General features: G+C 39.4%; 1 protein-coding gene across 4 annotated transcripts in view; it reads right to left on the bottom strand.

Moving 5' to 3' along the window:
* Positions 1-23,387, bottom strand: part of LOC109629945 (F-BAR and double SH3 domains protein 2) — a 60,403-nt gene that overhangs the window by 7,171 nt on the left and 29,845 nt on the right. The window contains exons 9-19 of one of the 4 annotated variants that reach the window (XM_020087909.2): positions 20,847-20,969; positions 19,657-19,752; positions 18,430-18,504; positions 15,058-15,174; positions 14,835-14,939; positions 8,376-8,465; positions 8,161-8,223; positions 2,850-2,984; positions 2,414-2,497; positions 2,038-2,215; positions 888-1,117 (exon numbers count right to left, since the gene is read on the bottom strand). In XM_020087909.2, coding sequence (XP_019943468.1) covers positions 888-1,117; positions 2,038-2,215; positions 2,414-2,497; positions 2,850-2,984; positions 8,161-8,223; positions 8,376-8,465; positions 14,835-14,939; positions 15,058-15,174; positions 18,430-18,504; positions 19,657-19,752; positions 20,847-20,969 — 1,296 coding nt within the window. The remainder of the gene's footprint in view (positions 1-887; positions 1,118-2,037; positions 2,216-2,413; positions 2,498-2,849; positions 2,985-8,160; positions 8,224-8,375; positions 8,466-14,834; positions 14,940-15,057; positions 15,175-18,429; positions 18,505-19,656; positions 19,753-20,846; positions 20,970-23,387) is intronic. The other 3 variants (XM_020087911.2, XM_020087910.2, XM_069534904.1) reach the window with 3 other exon arrangements.

Raw genomic sequence — 23,387 nt, 5'->3', positions numbered from 1 at the left:
GCTGGTTATACTCATCTGAAGTGTGACATGCTACTGCACACACCTTGAATGTTTTCTAGCTCACAACCAAGAGGAGTCAGATTTTTTTAATCATCTCAACCGCATAAGACTTTAAAGAAATTAAGATTGTTATGACTCCAGGCTGAAAGGAAGGGAGAGGCTGTATCCTTCCTGTTGCAGAGCCTCTAATAGGGCAGCACTCTGGCACAGATAAGACCTCAGTCTTTGATTGCACTGCAGGGTTTTTATCAGAGCGCTGCAGGAACATGGCAGCACTGATCCACTGTTTGTGAACTCTGTCCTGCTGATAGATCAACTGAACAACAGGCAGGAAGGGAGTGGGAAGGAGAATGTGGCACAGGAGACTACACTCTACCCTTGGTATTTCTGCCCTGAGGAAAGACTGATAAGAGCAGATTTCCAGCTCAGCTCAGGAATGAGGTGCTGAATATCTGTGTGTTACTTCACTGGGATTATGTCTCCAATTTAAAATCTGCTTTCCTGAGGGTTTCCACTTAGTTACATGTTGTTGTGTGTGTCATCTGAGGCCACATCCACCATGTTTTCAAACTAAAACAATCTCTCTCCACACAAGCGCTTTGGCTCTGAATCAGTTTTAATCTCGATCCATACTAACTGCCTGAAAACTAATATCACGTACACATGTGTGTTGCTGTTAACAGGAAGGCATGTGTGTCCTGCTGGACACAGAGATTGTCACAAATTGCTTGAATAAAAGCTCTCGTCCTACATATGTAAACAGTTGTAACTTTGTAAAATGCAGATTTAACTACACAACAGGATCAGAAACATTTCTAATTGATTATCCATGTTGGAGGCCAGGTGTAAGGATGTAGCCTGTGACACTTATCCCTGTGCTACTGTACCTGTATGTCACCTGCCCCTCCTCCTCCTCCTCCGCTGCTCTCCCCATTCTCAGTGAAATCTTCCACCAGTACTGAGGGGAAGACGCCCACCCGTCCGTTGAGCTCCCCCTCCCAGAAACCATCATCTGTCTGCGTGTCACGGCTCAGCAGGCGGATCACAGCCCCCTCGCAGAAAGAGAGCTCCTCTTCCGCCTGGCCCTCGTAATCGTAAAGTGCACGAACATACACCGCTGCAGAGAAAGAGAGGAGAAAAAGAGAGAGAGAGAGAGTAGCAAGAAATACACAGAAAAAGTAATTATTTTTGGGGGAATGCAGTTTCTTGTCTGCCTGGCTGTTATTGTCATAAAGAGAATAGTACACACTGCTGGAGAGAGAGAGATACAGAGACAGAAAGACAGAACAGTAATTAGTTGTCAGGATGAGCTTCATCCAAATATTCAGGTAGCGTAAAGAGAATAAACAAAGAGTGGGTGAAAGAAGAGTGGAAGAAAAAAGAAAATAGTAAATTATGAGGGAAGAATAAAGAATGAAAATGACAGTTCAAGATTTTTAATTGCAGAAGAGATGACAATCTTTGGTAGCAGAGAAAAAAACACCCATACCAATCAGGAAATGTAAATGTGAAATCATCTTTTAAGAAGTTTTTCGAAAATCCATCTCATACACTTTGATAGAGAATGTTCTGAATTTCAGCTCTCAGCTTGTTTTCAGCAGCTTAATTTGCTTTTAAATGCAGCATAGGGCCTGGTTCTTTCTATGCTGTCTGCTTGTCGATCGCCAACAACCACTAATTGCTTTATATATAATTCAAAGAAATAAAATTGGGATGGACAAAACTTCCATATTCCTCTTTTATTCTTTGCTTTATGCTATAATTTCACTTTAATTTCACCCAGCAAGGGTCAGTGGATGACCCCTGCACTCACTCTTTCATCTAACACCCTGCTTAGTAAAATCTGTGTTTTCTGTAGTTGGAATTTAATGAAGCAGTCAAGAGAAAAATCCTTCTGTTAGTGGCACGTAATAACTTCACTATAGGTAAAAGAACAAACTAATTTACATTAGTGAGCTTGTTTTTCCTGAAACCTCTGGCATGCAGTTTAATCATTTCAAAGAATAATTTATCTTTACCAAGTTTCATTGTACTCACTGTTTATATCTCCATTGATGCAGCCAGAGTGCAGCTCTGGCTCAGTTGAGTTGGATGAGGTGTGTGATCGAGCGTCGAGCGTAGCCAGAGACTGGAGCATGCTAAGGAGACTGTTGGAGGTCGGAAACTGCAGGTACTTCTCTGGGACGTAGCCAACATTGCCCGTCTTATTTCGAGCCTGTGAAACAAACACAATGAGGAGCATTCGCAAATGCAAACATGCACATATTAAATTACACACAATGGACAAGTAGGTAGGGAGAAAAACACACACACACACACTCACACACAAAACTAACATACACATCTAAAAGAAAAGCAGACACAAAGTATGTAACACAGAGCAGATGAGATAATGCCTGTTGTGTTTGTTCACCTTGACCCAGTCCTCCATGTCTCCATCCTCAATGACCTCCAGCATCTCCTGTTCATCAATGGTTAACTCGTCTGGCTGAGAGGCCTGCATGGGAGAGAGACACACACCACCAGTGTTAAAAAATAATGGAGAGAATAAGGAGGAACATGAGAGGGAGAAAGTTGGGTGAAAATCAGGTCAATCTATGAATGACGATATATGTAGCTGTAACATTCATACTAATTCATGTGTCTTATTGTTCGTTTACAAGGCACTAATACTGTATGGTATAGTAAAAAGCATAGACTCTATATGAAGATGCATCTAGACCTCCTCCCACTATCCAGAAATGAAGCGAAAAAATGCCATATACGAATGCCGCCATCTTGTGTATTTGGAGCCAGAATCTACACATGGCTAACTCTGTATGTGTGTATATGTGTGTGTCCTTTCCTACCTTGTACGAGTACAGGACTTTACAGGTGAGCGGGTAGTTTCGAAGGGTCCCTGAAGGACTGGAGCTGCTGTCGTCAAAAACCTCCATATTCTCCTCACACTCCTCGCCCTCCTCACGCTCCAAGTCCACTGTGCCCTTTAACACATAAACACAAATACAGCCAGATAGAGTGAAAACAGATAACACTGATAACTTCAAGGACAAAAATGAAAAGCTCTATTAACCTCTGATGTGGAAAACTCCACCTCCAGCGGAAACTTTTTCTATCCCAAATCAAATGAACAAAAAGCTGCCCCAATGCAAAAAAATCTATTGGATATTCAATAAATAATGCAAGATAATGAAAAAATGTAATTGTTCAAGTTTGGCTAAGTTGTTAAATAAAATTGATTAAGCTTACATTTTAGAACCACCAAAACCTGTCCTGATTTTCTTCACCATTTGCAAGTTCCTCCATGCTATAGTTTCACAAACCAAACTATACCAGCCTTGTTTTTACCTCTTGTCCTGTCGGAGTGTCTCTTTCTCCCTTAGTGAGGGTACTACAGCTTGGGAGAGGGACAGGTGTGGAGGGACTAGTGTTACATATGATCCGACTCCTCCCTCTTTTGTTGCACCACAATTTCACTGGCTTATATGAAGGTCATGTGATCTTTCTGGTAGAAAGATCCATCACACACAGCAAGCTGCCCTGACCACAACAAAGGAGTGTGTGTGTGTGTGTGTGTGTGTGTGTGTGTGTTTATCCATTCCTAGGTCATCGTGTTGAGTCATCAGATTACTGTTGACACAGTAAACTGACACAGTGTGGCACAAAACAGATGTGTGTGTTTTGTATATGAGTTGATCTCTTCAACAGAGGAATCTATTCTCCATGGAAATATAAAAGGCTATTAAATATTAACGTTCTCCATGGTAACCAAAGAGCCTTATCTGAAACACACACTTTAAGCTTTTGTGTTTGTTGCTTCTCTTCAAAAACATTTAAAAGTTTGTGACATTAAAGGCCATGCTAACATGCTTACAATCGTAATGCTAACATGCTTATGTTTAGAAGATTTGTCATTTACCATGTTCACCATCTTTGCTAAGCACAATTAAATAGCACAAAACACCACAAGTATAGCTGAGGCTGAATGAACTGTATTTGGTCAGGGATTTTATATGTATAGTATTTAGCTCATTTCAGTTTTGCCCTAATGGTGGCACTAGTACTGAGGAGTATTAGGGTCAAATGAGAAGAAAGTCATAACGTTACACAATAACAAAGAGTCGTAATTTAATTTGAGAAAGAGAATAAAAGGAAATAAGCAGCAAGGAAAGTCTGTTGTCGCCACAGTTTCACTCCGTCTGGATCCAAAATCTTGAACCAATCTCATTGATTCTTGAGAGACTATGATGTGACCAATGATAAACCTCACATTCAACCACTGCTAAATTTCCTACCAGTCTCTGTGGTTCTTTCTTCAGAAACATTCTCAAAGTCTTGATACTTATGATAGTGTGGTGTTTATAAGCCATGAGTTATTTGTGAAAATAATACGATAGTATAACTCAACAAGATGCTCCACAATTCTCATTGTAACTTGTGATAGAATGATCTTCTGATATTCCCCCTCTAACATGACACGTAGCTTAAAATAATGGTATTTATTCTCATAATATTATGGCTTTTCTTACATTAACAACTTTATTCTCAGATTCCTTTGAATTGTCTCTAACACAATCAAGGAAAGATCAGTGATCATGAGGGTTATTACAGTTCATCCTGAGAGGGGCATGTACGGTACAGTCAAGTTTACATAGGCAATAGCGTACATGTTGCACACTCAGATTTTGGTCATTCAGATAAGGGGGGTATGTGCTGCGGCCTGTTAGCAGGAGGTACACAGCAGCTACAGGGCTCAGTGCTGATTATTTCCTCTGGATGCAACAAATAAAACACAATGACTCTTCTTATAACATAAATAGAGTGTGACTTCGGACACAGCCATGAACTATGTAAGTGGTTGGGGAGATACAAATGGTTTGTCGTCTGCATGTTTATTGTTTTATTTTCTTCTTTACATTACTGATTTAAAATCACACTGCACGGCCCAAGAGTCAATTCCATTCTGTCCATGAGGTAAAATGACCAGCATGTATTTCAGTAATAACCCAATAGAATTTGCCAAAAAAACACGTCAGCGTCTGTGTACCAATACAGCTGAGATACAGACCAATCACAGATTTTATTGGTCCTGGAGGTAATAACTGTGAAAGTGATATTGTAATGAAGGAAGTGGCTGCCTGAGGGACTTTAGGGTTCGTGGCGTACAGAATTTCATGGTCGTATTAATAAAGCTGAGTGGAATGAAGTAAGGGCCAAGGGATGCTCCTGCTCCCAGCTCTCATTGTTTTCCGGCGGCCCCCCCTTTAGATTATTATTCATAATCCATCCATCCTTATTTATCTTTCTCTTTGTCGGTTGGTCACTTCTTGACCGCTCCTTAATTAGCAGACTGCTTTTCCTCCGTGTCTACATCGCTCAGTCTCATCATTTGCTTTGTCGCGCCTCGTTATTTTGGTGCCTCTCCCTTCCCCACAGTCGGCCTCTTAAGGCTCAAGTGCACTCCAAATAAAATCAGAGGCTGTTGAACTGCTGTCGAACGGCTGCATACTCAATGTGCCCTCTGGTCTGTTCTTTTAACAACACCCACACCTGATGGAGGTTTTTTTCAGCTTCAAAACTGATTCATCTTATAAAGACGACAGCCAGAAGGAAGTGCCAGTTCTAAACATGCCTATTTGAAATGGACAATTCTCTTGGTCTGTGTTAATGCTCCAGAACTACTTTACAATATTCCTTGTTATTAGTGAGTCCCCATCAACTGTTCTACAATATACTGTCACTTTCTATTGTTTGTGTAGTGAAGTTAGAAAATGTAGTTTATGAATCCTATCTGGTTTATCTGCAATGAAAATTTATGGTCAATGTTTTTCATGAAAGGAAATTGAATTTCCTTTTATATAAGCTTGGATTAGTTACTTTACTGGATTTATGGTCTCATCATAACGGTGCCCTTGCCGTGCTAAGATGCCAGATTTAATACTTATTAGCAGCATACTGTGGCTTTACAGTATCAGCTTCTATTTTCTTCTATGTTCACAGTTTTTCACAGCCCCTCCATCTCTCTCACCTTTGTATCCAAATATTACTTGAGAATTATCACTCTCCACATCTCACTGCCTCTCCTTTTTCTCAGCTTACTCTCTCCCTTTCTCTTCGCTCCTTCACTCTTCAGTAATTGTCTCTCTATCATTCCCTCTCTCACTGCACAACTCCATCTATCACCCCTCCTTCTCGCTCTTTCTCTCCCTCACTCTCCACACTTTCTACCTCTTTCTCTCTGGCGTCAGCTGCAAGCTGCAATATCATGTGAGCAGAATGTCAAGTGCTTCTGAAGCAGGCCGACTATGTTTAGTGTTGTGACAGACACACACACACACAAACACAAATACACAGACACACACACACTTTCAAACACACACACTCAGCGATGGGCAGACAGAGACACATGCATAGACAGAAATTCATAAACAACATTTTAGATGCAAAAACAGTGAATTCAGAAAATAGAAGATGCCTTTACTTTCATATTGTATTATGTTGCAGCCTTATGTTTAAATTAAAATATTAACATATATTTTTGCCATTCCACACCCGGTGTAAAATAATTGCAAACATATTAAAAAGGAAAAATGATTTGAGTCAAACTGTGGTGATTGCAAATTCAGGCTCTTGCCTGTAAAAACATTCATATATAAAGTCTCACAGCCAACAATTCTTATAAGAGTAAAAACCAAACCATGAGGTCGCAGGAGTAGCCTGCAGAGCTCAGAGACAAGGTAGTGTCGAGAAAATAAATCTGCTGAATTGAAGTTTTCCAAGAGCACGCTGTTCTCCATAATTCATGAATGAAGTCTGGATCAATCAAGACTCTTCCTAGAGCGGGCTGCCACACTGAGCAGTCAGGAGAAGGGTCTTGGGATCAGAAGTGGTCGAGAACCTGACGGTTACTCTGGCTGAGCTCCAGAGATCCTAGGTGGAGCCTTTCATTAGTGAGGAACATGTCAAAGCCTGTGAGAAACAAGATTCAGCCAGAGTCCTGGTTGTTCCAAACTTCTCCAAAGAATTATGGAGAACACTGTTGCTCTTGGGGACCTTCAATACAGTAAATTTTTGTAGCCACGACATGATCCTTTCTGAGCTCTGCAGACAGTCCCTTTGACCTTGTGGTTTGGTTTTTGCTTGAATATACATATTCAGCTGTAAGACCTTATATATACAGGTGTATGCCTTTCCAGCTCATGTCCAATGATTAAATTTAAAGGTGGACTCCAATAAATGTGATTTTTCAGTTTTTCCTTTTTTTTTTCCTTTGTCATAACGGGTTTATTTAAGGCAACAACAGAACAAAAAATGAAAAAGTTAAGCTGTCTGAATACCTTTTGAAAGCACTGTACATATCTAAAACTTAAACAACTCAAATTTAATTCAAAGGGCGTTTTGAAAATTTGGGCAAGGCAAAATCTAAATCTACTACTTCCAGTAATGAGGGAAGGGGTTTGTGGAACTCCCTCCACCCCACCTCCTTCTTTCTAGCACGCAAAGAGCACATTCACACACATACCCCAAGTCACTTCAGGCTTCAGATTTGCACTAGTCTATATCTTGCCAGTAAAACTAAAGTTCATGGACCAAAAAACTGCAAGTTGTGCTCGGTCTACATCAGTATTCCATCAAGGTAGTGGAGCGTTTTAAGAGGCTCTAACCTGGCGTGACAGATGATTAGACAACAGGGCTGAGGTCAATTATTTTACAATTTATAAAATTCTGGAAGTGATTTGTCAGGAAAACTATTCTAGCTGGGTGGTTTTCAAATACAAAGAAGAAAAAAAGTTTACGATAGTGAGTCACTGCCTCAAAGTTTAAAACTACACTTTTGGACGAGTGCACTTTTCTTAACGTTACTGTTGGGAAGACAGATGAGCCAATATAGAAGTTATGTGACTAACATACAGCGACCCAATTTAGTCCTCTAAAGGTATGAGTTAAAGAGGCCACCATGCAGGCAATACAAACAGCTATTACTTATGTTGTGAGGTGAAACTTTCCAGCCAAGTCCGGAACAGTTGTATCTTTGACAATTGTCGTAACAACTGGATTTATGCTATGTCTAGAGTTTTGTTGTTTATGTTGTCATACGAATACAAATTGTGGCGTGGCGAGAAAGCAGCAACGTAGACACAGTGAGGGGACGTGTCTCACCGACAGTGAGGGATCGTGGGAGGTGTAGCTGGCCCAACGTTCATTCTCCAACTCCTCCATCACCTATAGCATGCAAAGAGAGTGAGGGGGTTTTATACACATACTGCAAACAGACATGCACGCACACACACACAAACACACACACACACACACACACACACAAAGATACATAGAGTGCATGTACTCTATTTCAACAACACTCAGACAAAACACACCTGGTTCATGGCACTTTTCAGCCAGGTATCCACAGCAACCCCCACCTGCCGTAGAAGGTCCAACCGAGCCTCCGCTTTCAACTTTATCGTCTTTGGAGAGAGAAGAGGTAAGAAATGTTAAGAAAATCTAATATTTCATTAACTTGCTCAGTTTGTTCTCATCAGTCTGCAGAAAAAGCAACTTGGGTCTCTCTAAAACTTAAATAAAAACATAGTTGTCTATGTATATACATTAAGTAAACCTTTGTCTCACAGAGCCTCTGTGTGTACATGTAACTACATTCACCCTGCTAAGTAAAATGTTATCTTTGGTTAGGAATGATGAATGAAACCATGAAAAAAAGGGGTTGTAAAAAGTAACAGCATGCATTAACCAGACTGATTACCACACTGGTTTCAGCTTCTCCATGTTGTAAAAGCGACTCCCTGCTCTATAATAATTTAGCACCTGGAAACCTATTATCTTCATCTTTTATCGCATATATGAAAAGACAAATGTGTTTTAGGCCCAAAGCTTAAATAAAAACAAACACAAGGCAATAACTGTATCATTAGCCTTTAGTAATCATCTGTGAAGCATCAAGCACTCTGTAGGTAGCCATTTCTCACATACAATGAGTATATTAAACTCATTCAGCGAGAGGTTCACCTCAAGTGAACCTGTATACAAGAGAAAGCGTAATGTCTAGTCATGACAAATCTCTGTAGATGCAAATAGTATTGTTTTTTTAATTGACATCTGAAGCACTTCGAATCAAACCTTCATAGGAAAAAAAATTATTTCAATGTATTTGTAAGCTGTGTTTGATCACATGTAGCAGGGATCTATTTTAAAAAGTGCAAACATGAAGGCATTTTCTGACATGAACTTCAGAAAATGTTAAGACAATTGGGTTTTCAGGAGATTGCCTTTCACATATGAAGAACGCAGCAGAAAACTGTCAGGGTCAGACGTGTTCAAAACAAAAAGAAACTGTCTGGAACATTCAGTTGAGGGGCTAACATCTTGGTCCAGCCTGCAGCAGGCAGCACATGATGTACAAACATCCTGATATTTTGTTTGTCTTGCTTTTGTCGTGTGATAGAAATGTCATCAACACGCCCAGTCACTCACTATGAATTATTTGACATTATCCTGCTGTATTCTCATGAGGTCTCACTCAGACATTTTTTGGACATTTTACCGGAGGAGGGCTTGAAGGAGAGGTTCAGCAAAATGTCTGGAGCAACTGATTTGGATATTAATGTTCTCGCATACAACCCCTCCATAAAATTTAAAGAGAATGTAGTTCAGTGCATGTCTGAAAGCAGCATGGAAGGTTTAGTATATGTTTTTTAAACATACGTTGAAATGTATGTACTGTATGTATGTTTTCAATTGTGGACCCCAGGAAGACAATTCGCTTTAGGGCACACTAAATGGGATCAACAAATAAATAAGCCCCTTAAATTTCTGCATCAGTGTCATTTCTAAAGAGCTTTGAACACTGGACATGTTCTTTGTTCTTTCCTAACGAGACAGCATGATGAGAATCGGACATCCCTGAGATTTACAGTCAATTTGTTCCACCTCTTCAATCGTGTCTTTTATCTCTGATCTTTTCTCTTTTTTTTCTTGCTATCTTTCACCGTTTTCATCAATTTGCTCCTTCATTACCCACTCCTTCTCTTCCTCGCTGCTGCTGACAGAGCACATTGATAGCTGATGCCTCGCTCCCACAGAGACAGACTGACACACTGTCAAGATAGACTCCCCAGCTTTAATCAATAAAGTTCCTGAGCCCGTTTAAACATGTCAGATTTTCTTTTCCATTAGCAGCACCCAACAAATGCTAGAGAAAGGCGAAAGCTACCATTACTGCTGCTGCTACTGTTGGACCATTAACATACTGGATCAAAGAAGAGAAATGTTAAAACACTTCAGACATTAATGATTAAAAGAATGTGCAACAGAGCAGTTCATTAGTTTGAGTTGACAAAATAAGCAGCCGGTAGTGTGAGTATAGTTCAGTGGTGGTAAGACTGCACAGCCTCGTACAGAGAGACAGTCCGGCTGGGCAGCTTTAATCAATTAATCCGACAGAAAGGCAGACAGAAAAATGGATGGAGAGCTAGACGTGTGGAGAATCTGCAACAGGCAAGCTCAGCTGCTGTCTGGCCTTAACTAAAGTGAGTTATTGTACATTATGTCTGATTTAAAACATTCAAGTGGTGAGACCAGAAGATGAGAACAGTTGTATAGTGAATATCAGTTGGGTCAGAGAAAGTCTAACATAAAGAGGCATAGTTGGATCAGTAGGGCCAATACCACCATTTATTATCAGCCATAATTATTTAACCGTATATATAATTTGTGTAATAATAATATAATTTGGGACAAAAAAAGGGCATGTGGATACATCTTCATGATTGTGTCTGTGCTCTATTTACCAAGGATGTTCATATGTCAGTGCAGATAAAATGAGATGTCAGTTTTTCACTCCTTATTAGTTTGGTTTCGTTGTGTCTGGGAGTACAGCCTCCTCTTTTTCTGACAGATGCTGATGCTACGTGTTAATAAGGCCAGATTGTCTCATGGAGCCAGTTTGAGAACAGCTTTCAACAGCTTATTAGCATGAAGACAGAGTCTTGTCTCAATCATTCTCACTCTCTCATCCTCTGAGAACCTCTTAGAAAAAGGGAGGCACAGAGGCCAATGATTAGACATTTTCACAGAGAAACACAAACAATTTCAAACATTTTCCTGCCTTACCAGAAAGTATGCTCACAGTGCATATGTACTATATAGTGCAGCTTACACATAAGATAATATGTCAGGTAAACCTCTTCATCTCTTTGAGCTCTCTTTGAACAGTATGGCAGGATATCAGGTTCACATGATGAAAACAATTCTGAGATTTTGAGAAAAAATACATTAATTACAAAAATAAAGCTGTACCATTACAAGAACAAAGTCATTATTTAACCAAAAAAATTTGATAATGCTAGGAGAATAAAGTTTTAATTTACCGAGGAAGAAAGACATATTACTAAGAAAAAAGAAAGAAAAAAAATTATTGTTACAACCTTATATCTTGTATCTTTTATTTCGTAATACTATGACTTTAGTCTCCAAATCTCAGATATTTTCCCCTTATACTCCGTCAATCTTAAGAAGATAAGGAATTGTTTAGCAGATTTATCCTGATGCCTCCTTTCATCTCTGACATACATATGTTTTTATGTATATTTATATCAAAAGCTATATCAAAAGCTCCAGTCAAGTAGTCTGACTAGCCTGTGGCAAGCTGTCATTATATCAAATATAAATTAGAATTTATAAAACATTACAGTAAAATTCACTTTACTTTTATCGTAGCATGCATTACTTAATCGTGTTGTAATATTTTTGAAGCCATTCTCGTAATTTTAAAGAAAGACCAAGAGTCCAGAGTCTGTAGTTTCTGTATGCACAGAGATACAGAAATAGTTAGCACTCGGTCAAAGTCGATAGTCAGACCAGCATCTGTAGAGCGAAGAATACAAAACTGCATCCAATGGAAATGGGCTGGACTGAATCCAAGTCAATCTTTCCAAATGTAATGAAATCCCCTACAGGCAGTCCTGATATGTCACATTCACAGGAACAGGTGACAGTGAACAGTGACCTTGACCTTTAACAGCTAAAATGTTTGTACCAATGTACCAAGATATTCCCTCGAGATCAAGATATACTGTACAAAAACATATTTTGTGAGGCCAACCTAACCTTGACCTTTAACCTACCAAAATCAAATATATTACTCCTGGTGTGAACAAATGAACCAAATGTGAAAGGATTTCATCAAAGCCTTCTGGAGAGTTCATGTTAACCAGAATGGGATGGACAGAAAACCCAAAGACATAATGTCTCTGGCCAGTGGCTGTCGCCTATTTGAACTTCAGAGGTTTGTGCTGCCTATTTTCATACATATTTTGTGACCATATAACAAGATTTGTAATTGCACCTCCCCCTTCCCCTTTAACAACATTAATAGGCCTGACTCTAACCTTCTGATGTGACTTGTTATATTCATAAAGGCTGCAGCCTCATTATATTCATCAAATAACGATAAACTGTGATTAAACAGTCTGTGAATAATAAATAAATCTGCAAGATCTTAAATGTTCAAGACACTTGACATTTATGTTTCTTGTGTTGTCCATAAAATATCGAGATGGAAAATTGTAGAATTGAAACCTCCTGACATTACTTTAAATTACGTGCATTAAAATGAGAGGACAGGGTAACAGCAAATGAGGAGGGACAACAAAGCTGACTATGTTTTCAATCTCTCTTATTGGCTTGTGGCAACCTCCACTCCTTAAGCTCACATTGCAGGCGTGCTGCTTCTGAAATATCAATGAGCTTTAAGCTGATGATTATACTAAAGTAAAATATGGATTATTACCCAGCAATCGTCATACATTTATCAATTGAGTAAATGTGCCCTATAGATTAAACATTATTTAATCTTTTTCTTCTACTTCTCTACTATTTTACACCTCAAATATATGTTTCTTTTATTTTCTTACTAACTAGGTGTTGAAACAGCTACTGCAAAATACTTAATGGGTTGAAGATGGGACTTACTGTTCAAGAAAAGACCTGTACTATCACTATCCAGATCATGTTGTAATCAAACCTGGCTAACGTCCTTGGTGCTGCTTTCACTCCCTTTATAATTCTGAGATAAGAGCTCTGAATGAAGCCATTTGTACTAAATGAGCTCATACAATATTCATCATCTTACTCAAGGTATTGCTGCAGAAAAGAAGAGTAGACAGACAGACAGTGTGAGCGAGGGGCTGATGCAGAGAGGAAGAGAGAGAGGGGGTGGGTAGGAAAAAGGTGGCATGGTCACATTGCTGTACTTTGCGATGAACATACTCCCTAATTATTCTGTACTGAGTGAGATCACAGGCTGCAGAGTGTTGCTAAAATATCCTTGAAGAGTAAGGTAAACTGAAATGAACATTACATGACTATCTTTTACCAATAATTTGCAATAATATTTTAGAGGATAAAAAGAAGGGAGAGAGAAATAGAGACCAGTCAGAAGGTAACATGGGGAAAGAAATATAATTCTTGACAGCAGAGGGTGCTAGATACGTATGTGAAAGCCTCATAAGAAAGGTGGCGTAGAGGCAAAGAGAAAGAGTTGTGCAAAGTCAAGGAGGAAAAAGAAACTGAGAGATGAAACGTTGTTACGTTTGAGAGAGAACAGAAACAGAATGTAGGTGAGGAGGATGAGAGACGCTGCAGTGTTCTCATTCACAGCGTGACACGTTGCACATGTTTAAATCAATACATAAATGATAGATATCGCTGAGAGGTGGAGAAGGAAAAGAGAGAGGGTGAGAATACAAAGTGAAGGAAGGAGAGACAGAGGTGTGGAAGGAAAGCCAAAAGAAGAATACACTTTTTTTTTTAAAGAAAAATAATACGGCACTTACAGTATTAGATTTAGATTTCATTAGATGAGACATTACTCAAAACCACTTAGAGCAGAGGATGAGCTGTGGATAAATAACCTGATAGTTTCATACCTCCTACACTCTGAGGGTGGACTGATCAATCCTGTACCAGGTTTGCTTTTTGCTTGCTGCTATGTCAGCCGTGCTGAAGAGTGGACTGCCACTGATTGCACTCAAAACTCTCACTAAATAATTAGTCACTCAGCCCGAGTAGAGGGTATGATGAGGCAGAAAGTTATACTTTCACTGTAATTGTTGTGTGAGGGTTTGTTTGTGAGACTAATCTGTTTTTTTCCCTATTTTATAAGATTGTGGTCTTTCAGTTTGTGTTATTTATTCCATTTTCAGATTTTATAATGGTTGTGTTTGGATTTGCTCTGCTATGCCGAAACTTTGCGCTTTCACTCTGATATTTTGTTGCTCGGACAGATTTCCTTCGTCATGTACATCAGAGAGCAGAGGAGAAATCCAAGGGCTGACGTTTCATGTGTGCACAGAGGCAGTGAGAGGCTGGAGCACAGGAAATCTAAGCACAAGCAGCGCATATGTGAGTGCCAGCGCAGGGTTTTGAGTGACAGTATTATAAAATCAGAATGTGACATCAATAAGTCCTGCTTTCAAACTGATAGACCGCGCTCTTAAATAAAGAAAGCCCATAGACTAACTCTACATTGACATTGCTGCGGTGACATAAATATTGACAACATACTTGCAAATAATTCATTATTTCATTTCTCCATACCGATGCAAACTGTTCATGGTATTAGAAGCTGGAGGTGTGCAAAGTCAGTCCATCACGCTGACAGACAACCATATTTAGATGTCCAATTTCATCTGTCTTTGAACGTCTTTGGACAACACAAATCCATACTAGACACAGATAAAATATCCAACAATTTATCCTCCGTTACATGGCTCAAATTATATGATACAAGATAAATGTTGAGAATCAGAGTCACACACCTCAGCTTTGCGCATGTTTTCTTTGGTGTCTTCTATCTTCAGTTCCAGATCTAGTCTGCCTTGTTCTGTGGTGGGCAAACCATGGCTCTCACACTCCTCCAGAGACTAAAAACAACACACAGACAAACACATAACTTGGTCAGAAACAGTGTGTGTGTTTTGGTTACTGAAATTCTACAATGGGTATAAATGGAAAACATGAGTGTGTGTGTGTCCATCTTACTCTCTTGTAATGAATGATATTCTTGTGTTCCCTGGCCATTCTGGTTGCCCATTTCCTGGCCTCTTTGTTCAGACTGTGCTCCTCCGTTGTCCCTGTATCCGACTCCAGCTGACGACTCTAATATAGATAAACACGGGGGGGACACATACACACAAACACACGCCATCATGGTAGGCAAACACACACACACACAAGTGCACATATAAGTACAGTATCAGCGAGAACAGCACAGGGTGTTTGCCATGAAGAAGCTGTTGATGACACTAAAGAAAGTGTGAGAGAAAGATTGTTTCCTTCACACATTATTAATATGGTATGTGCTCTATTGTTATGCTCTTGGAATAAAATAGCTGTTTAATATAACCATGTGTCTATTCTCCAGAGATTTGAATGCATTATAAGTTATAAGTTTACACACATGGTCAATACTAAAGCCAAATTGATATGGTTTTTGGGGGCCGATAACGATACCAATATTAGGGAGTAGAAAATGTTTGATACCGATATTTGATAAAATATATATGTATAAAAAAATTGGCAAAGATTCCTAAGTCGTCATCAAACCCTTCTGACAAAGAAATGTTATATTTTACAGTTTCGCAAAATTGTATGATAAGAAATATAAATTAAAAGAAAAAAAAAAAAACACAATTATACACAACTTGAATTAAGAAAAAAAACATTTTGTGTAAATTTTATTTTAGTACAGTTTTTTTCCTAGTTCTGATTTATCAAACCAAAATCAATGCAAATGCTAAACTTCCATTTCCGTTTTGTATAAAGGAGAATTACGCCTAACATTTATATTGTGTTGGTTCTATAGCATATATCTGTATGTTATAACATTTCAGAAATTAGCCAAAAAGTGTGAGAAAATATGACATCTATTTAGGCTGTAGACAGAAAAATAGATTCCACATCCTGAGCCTCAAGACGTACATCAGTGCCACTGATGTGTGTTCACAGACCTGAGAGCCTGAGGTTCACCTTAATCTGATAATAAAAGTCCTTTAGCTTCAGACTCAACTACACAATATTTTAATTGCAAGTTTCCATGCACATCATATCTATTAATTATGTGCTGCTTCAGTAACAAGAGGGCATAAATCTGGCTAAGTATAGGTGTGAAACCCAGAGCTTCACACTGGAGATTTACGGCTTAATTACGTTCATGTGAGGGAGCATGTCAGGGAGTTAAAGCAGAGACAAAACACCGGAATTAAACAGTGGCTGTAAACTGACATTGTGGAGAGAGCTAATTTTTTGCTGATATTTTGTTAAAATGATTGGTAGAATATTGATAGAGATCAAAGGCAGAATTGGAGCTTCTTTCACACGTCCTACCTGTTTTTATGTACCGTAGGGAAAATATCATGCATGAATTACCTCCTTTAATTGATTCTCTGTGAGGTTGTTTGTTTCGGTTGCTCATATGGCAGATTTTAAAGCATGATGATGCTTGATATTTTATCTTTTTGTTATGCTTTCTACCACATCCCACAAGTATTGTTACATTTCATTTATGTTTTTTGCATTTATGTTGTGTGAAATAAGCTAAACTAGTTTGTCATTTTAATTCTAACACATTTTTATACCATTCAAATGTTTTTTGTGGTATTGTGAAACACAGACTCATTAAGCTATAAGCTAACTAGGACAATAAGTGACACATGTTTCAAAAGATTTTCCATTATAATAATGTAATGTGGATAATCCAGGATTATATTATATTAGGTGTGTTAATGTACAGGCAAAAATGCAACTATGTGTAGTAAAGCACAGTGAATATAAAACAATGAGATCATCCTGTACTTCAATAACAACCTTCACTGTCATAACAGTAATTAAGATCACTGGACAATACAACTGTGTTATTTCAAATCCTCTGGCATAAAGCTGTAAGAACAAATGTGTGTATGAATAGGAGGCACGACATACAGTACACTGGTTGAAAAGTGGGAGTATTAAAGACTAAAACCTGGGGCCTTGTGTCACATTCTGAACACTTGTTGTACAGTAGGTCTTTACTATCACATTACTTTTCTCTGTTCTGGGCTCGGTGAGAAGCTATGAATGTACTGTTCTGAAGCAGGTGAGCATCACTTCCCACAAGTCACAGTCTAAAAAAAGACCTCTCTCCACAGCTCAGAGAGAGACAAACCACTGCCCTGACTAATGCAATACATCACATTGCACAGCACCTCTGGCAGTATTTCTGTGTAAGCTGTTTTAATGAATTTTTAAAAGCAGTGGGAGCCTGAGACTCCAGGGTGTCTGCACAACAGAAAGAGCAGAAAGTAGTATGCGCTGACTGTGGCTAAGACATTGCTATGATTAGACATTCTGTGTGGATTAATTGCCAAGAAATAATGTAAGGTTTTCTCATCATACAATAATTTGCAAAAAGCTGCAATTGAACCAGAATAGAATCCAAAATCCAATTTAGCCTTATTTTCAGTATTATTTAACATGAGGTTGCAGAAAAGCTAATATTTATAATATACTATAATAGAATATCCTCTGTTATTTGGTCACATTCTCTTTGTCTGGATTTTAGTGTGATGGTTTGGATTGAATACAAACAACAAAAATATGCACATATAACAATAAAAAGAAAAACATGTACAGTGACCATATCTTGTGACCCATAGCACACTGCAAATGTGCAAACAAAAAATCACACACACCAAACATTTGACTCATCTATTTACAGGAGGGCGATGATCACATAGTGACATTTCAACAGATGATGCAAGGTTACAGCATGTGATGAATCATCTGGTGCTGGGACGCCACTGGTCACCAACACATGGCAGTGTGACGGCATCACAGCACTGTGATCCCACTGTCATAACAACAGTATTCAGCCATCCAGCAAATGCAGCTCTCTTGTTTCATTGAAGCAACAAGGATATTAAGGGTTTATAAGATCTTAAGGAGCCGCAGCATTGTGGTCCCTCTGATACACACCAGTCTGGTATTGACAGATTACATTTTTGCCAGATAAAATAATCTTGCAATGTATGTAAATGTCTTTCATCATATGTAAAAGGACCTTTCTTTTGAACTGAGTAGATGTGCTGTCATGGCTGTTTAGGAACAGACAGCAGGGATGTGAAGATTATGCAAGTGGACTTTCTGTCTGTCTGACTGGCTGCAGTCAATCAGGGAAAGAAAACAACTTAGCACTTAAGCAGTCTGGTTAGGAAGAGAGCAAACACTCTGCTCATATGGACACAGTGGGTCACACATAACCAGTGCCTCAGTTCAGGTCAATATCACTAAATAAAGAAATATATTACAACATGAATGGGAGTGATGATTCATGGTTTGTGTCAGGAATGAAAATGGGAATTTAACAATTAAGACTACCTGTGCCAGGGTCATTCTCATGGCACTGACGGGCGAAGGCTCAATGTCCACCAACTGCTGCACCGAGCTCAGAGTCTGGCACACACACATACACGCAGACAAGCATTCCCAGCACACACACATCCACCCAAGAGCAGCAGCGCATTCACACAGACACGTAGACACAACAAGGGGGGTTAATAGGGAAAAGAAAGTGTAGGAGGAAAGTGTTAGCAAAGGTTGAACAGGATTACGAAGGCACACGGAAGGAAGAACACATTGTTAAAAAGATCAGAGTGGAAAAGAGAAATTGGCGAGGGAGTGAGTGAAAAGGTGAAAGATTGAAAGAAGCTGAGAAACGAGAGAACACAACATGACTCAGACACAGGAGAGAAGGATAGAGGAATTAGGACCAGTGTCCACTGGGAGACGTCTCTTTTTTAGCCAGCAGTACTTAACAAGGCCCTGGAGGGGTGAGACAGCATGGCTCCCGCGGCTCCATTATGATCATAGATGCTGATCAATTGACAACAATGTAAAAAATGTTTATCATTCAGCAACCACTTGATTTGATATAATTTTTATATTAATTTAAAATATGACGACAAAGAGAAATTCCCAATGGACAGAGATGTATTATTTCAGTGATTAAAATTAGAAAAAAGAGAAGATTCATACTTCTATCATGCCAGACACTGGTTAACTAGATGGCTCAATCCTGAATTATTAACATGAATAAATCTCTTAAGGCTCAAGACAAAATATTCTCAACATATTTCCTCTCTATATTTTCAGACCAGAGCCGTTCCTCACAGCCCTGATGTATTAATGAGATTCTCTAACAATCGTGATAATCAATGTAACACAGATTATGTTTCAGTGATTCAACTAAGTTGAGATGAGCAGACACAGATGTAAAATAACAGATTGTAGGGGACAGAAAAGGTAGGAGGGAAAAACCCACAACTAGCAACATCAGAGGCTGATTATTATGTGTGTGTGTGTGTGTGTGTGTGTGTGTGTGTGTGTGTGTGTGTGTGTGTGTGTGTGTGAGTGTGTGTGTGTGTGTGTGTGTGTCAGTGTGTGTGTCAGTGTGCGTGCATGTGTGTGTGTGAATGTGAGTCAATGCAAAGTCCTCTGAAATCACGAAGATACGACTGTGTATCCATGCAATGAATTGACTACCCTGCTGTGTGAACAGGTTCATGTACAAACAATACAAATTATATGAAACTATGTGTGTCTCACCATGTCACATTCACTGGGCTGGAACTGGAAGTCATGTGCTTTGTGAAACACTGGATTCTCCTGCATGAACAGCTGCTGGTTGAACTCTTGTATTATCTGTAAGATAGACAGAAAGTTAAACTGACTTTTTCAGGCCAGTTTCCTGCTGTGGAAACTTGTCAGTACTGGGAGACATTGTAACCTCAGGGAGTCACTGATCACAGGCTCTGCTCCCCAGTGCAGAAGTCAACAGTGGGTGAGTATTTCATATTCATGCATACATTTTAGGTTTGATGTTTTGAGCATCACTTAAATGGCATGCATGTTAGGCCACAGATATTGTGAGCAGAGCACAATCAAGTTCATGCAGGCTTCAGACTCCACTGACACCGTGTGCCTATATGCTTTAACAAGGTGCACAGCACTTGTGCACTCTGCTTGTTACCCACTCTGCTAGGTCTGCTTGCATGAATTAAAACCATTTCCACTGTAGAGAAGTGTTCTCTCTTACGAGCCGACAAATCCACCATTGGAGCCCAGTCACAGATACACAAATGTGAAGTCAATCATGTTAACTGGTCAAAGCTAACAAAGTTGAACTTCACACGAAGCTGCTCTGCGATTTGCCTCAACACATGTAGCAAATGCAATATTTGCCTTTTATCGTGAACGGGAGGTGAAAGTTTGCCACTGACACATCTGTGTATGTGTGATCGGGCCCTTACAGAAGCAACCTACTAAGGTACAAGATCAGCTTGCTTTCAAAGGGAAGGGGAGATGGTGCTCTGACTGGTTTATTGCCTGTTACAGCCTAAACACACCATAATCAATTAACCTTCCACCTTGCGCCTGACACAATAAACTTTTTACCGGCCATTGATTTGGTCCTAAATTTGCACTTGCAACATGTGATTTAAACCATATGCTTAGATCTTTAAAATAAATTCACATGCATGCTTCTTACACAGGGGTGCATTTTTATTCATCTCTTCTTTCTTGTTAGCTTTTTTGTTAAACTGTTAAATGCAAACAATGCCTCCAAAGGCCAATCTACTTCATTCCCATTCCACTACGAAGTAATTACAAATGAGCTCCAAATGTCAAATTTGTTTCACTGAATACTTGCACACTACTTCTGCAAAAAACGATAATTTTAATCATATTATTATGTCAAAAAGATGGGTTGATATTCCCCACCAAAGCTGACTCACTCTGGTGGATTTGTCCAAAAGGAACTGGAAGGTGTTGTGTGTTGCTTGGGAGGCCTCTAATTCAGTATGACACAGCGACACCAGGTAGTCTTTCACATGCTCGTAGATTCTGCCATCCAAGGCCTGGAGGACAGAAAGAGAGAGGGACTAGGTGTTACCACAAAAGGAAGGATTAATTCACCATAATTCCATAATCCTTCATAATGAAGTAGAGAGCACAAGATAGAGGAAGATACACCAAGACAGATACAAAGACAGAAAGATTGAGAAAGAGGGAGTGACTACATTAGAAATATACTAAATAGGCCTTTGAATGGTCACTTCAGGTGTACTTCCTCTTCAAGTTATAAAGTTACACTATAGTTTACACAGTCTTAACATGAGTAATATTTGCACTACCACAAACAGTATTACTTACATTCTATTTAAATTAATGTTTACACAATCAGAAATGTATGTTAAGTGAGACAAAGCAGGAAATGTAATATTCCAATGCAGACCTGTGCGTTCCAATGAAAACATAAAACATTTTCAACTGTTTTAGCAAATTACCAAACCATTACACAACATCAGCAATAGAAAAACACTTAAAATGTGAATGTCACAATAGTTGATAAGACAAGCATGTTGTATCTGCCCTCAGGAAACTGAGAAACGTCACACATTCTGGCTCCATGTGTATTTTTCATTCATCAAGACAGATGTTATGGCCCTCGGGCCTTCTTCAAGATCCTCCTCAGGACTGTGATCATCTGTTGTAAGGTACTTCCCAAAAATATGAACCGTAACCAAAGTCAAAGTTAAAACTCAGACATAGACCTCCTACTCACTAATCTCCATTCCTCCCCTATTTTTTGGTGCTCCCGTCGGGGATAGAAAACGTATCCTGTTATTGTTCTTGTTGGTCAATAGAGTGACATCATGTTAATTCCAAGAAATGCTTTAACCCGACTAGAGGTCTTCTCAGCCTGAGTTACTAAAAAAATAAACTCTCGTCTAAGACAGGTTCTTATGAATTAAACTAAACTGGGAATGAAAGAAAAAGAGAGAGAAGGGAAGGAGTGAGACAAATAATGAAAGAAAAGAAGGAGGCAGTAGAAAGTCAAAGGAAGGACAGAAACCAAGCACATTTTTTAATTTGACAGTTTTTATCATTAGAGGTTACAGATGAAGCAAAATAAAGATACTTTAATGGAGTATGGAGTCCAAATGAACAGCCTTTCTATGGGGAGCTGTGGTAGTGCTGCCAAGCTGTGGGTCGCACTGCCAAACAGTCAGGGAGGAAAGAGAGAGAGAAGGGCTGATGGAAGTGGAGGAGAGGAGAGAGAATTTGAAAAGGTATAAAGGTGGTAGTTGGTGAGAAGAAGAAAGAGAGACAGGCTGAGAGATTTGTGTGTGGGGGGTGGATACACATGTGTGTGACAAGTGTTCTTTGGATCACGCTTAAACAGCTGCAGGGGGAGGTGAAGGGGTTCAGATTCCAAATCAAACACACACACACACACAAATTCTCAAATACTCAGACATGCATACACTCCTCTGGTCAAAGTTCTTCACAGATGCTCACACTTTTAGAAACTTACACTCTTTGTTGGTCAGGGGCTGTTTTAGGCCAAGACTACACCCTTCTATGATAAAACCTACAAATAGTCTTTTTTCACACTCACACACATACACAAACAGTTATTAATATGCACGAAGTCTATGTGAATACAGCATTTGCACAACTGCACACACACATAACACAGACGTTTAGAAACAATGGTGTATCGACAAAGAAATTATGTCATCAAGGCTGGGTTGTTGGCTGACTTCACTCAAAATGTTTTCCCATCAGTCCGCTCGTTTCCTCCTTCATTTTTCTTCCCTCCCTCCCCTCCTCTTTTCATCCATTTACGGTAGTGTTTGAAAGAAGTGAGTCAGCTTCCAGAAAAAGCCCCATCCCCATGTCATGGTCATTGTGCGTGTACATGTGTGTTTGTGAGTGTGTTAGGGTTCAATGACTGAAACCGCCTCAACAATAACGACACCACAGAGAGCCAGACAGGGCAGCAGAAGTGGACATGTACTGTGTGTGTGTGTGTGTGTGTGTGTGTGTGTGTGTGTGTGTGTGTGTGTGTGTGTGTGTGTGTAGCAGGGGACATTAAGGTGTACAGTAATACCGACATCGACTGCCAACAGCAGAGGGAGATGTGGAGCAGCATGTTCTTCCTCTGCCCTCTCATTACAACTGTCGCATTGACAAGGACAGCAGTGCTCAGCATAAGGCGTGTGTTATTGCAGCATCCAGGTACAGCACTTAGTACAGTCACTGTTTACAAAGTGGACTTTTGATCTAAACAGTATGATTAAATTTAAGCCTCCTCATCCATCATCCCCAGATTTTTTTTTCAGCGTCAGTCATCTCTCCCCATGTAATCGATTGCATTCTTCTCTCTGGTTTAAACATTAAAAGAAAGATAATGACTAGATCTAGCTAAAGAGCGCTGATTATGCAACAGGCCATTTTTTCTGATAAAAATAGAAAGACCATACTGTATT

Source organism: Paralichthys olivaceus, chromosome 11 (genome assembly GCF_024713975.1).
Source record: "Paralichthys olivaceus isolate ysfri-2021 chromosome 11, ASM2471397v2, whole genome shotgun sequence".
In the NCBI taxonomy this organism is placed as follows: Eukaryota; Metazoa; Chordata; class Actinopteri; order Pleuronectiformes; family Paralichthyidae; genus Paralichthys; species Paralichthys olivaceus.
Note: the sequence above shows the minus strand (reverse complement) of the source record. Positions and strands in the feature narration are given on the sequence as shown.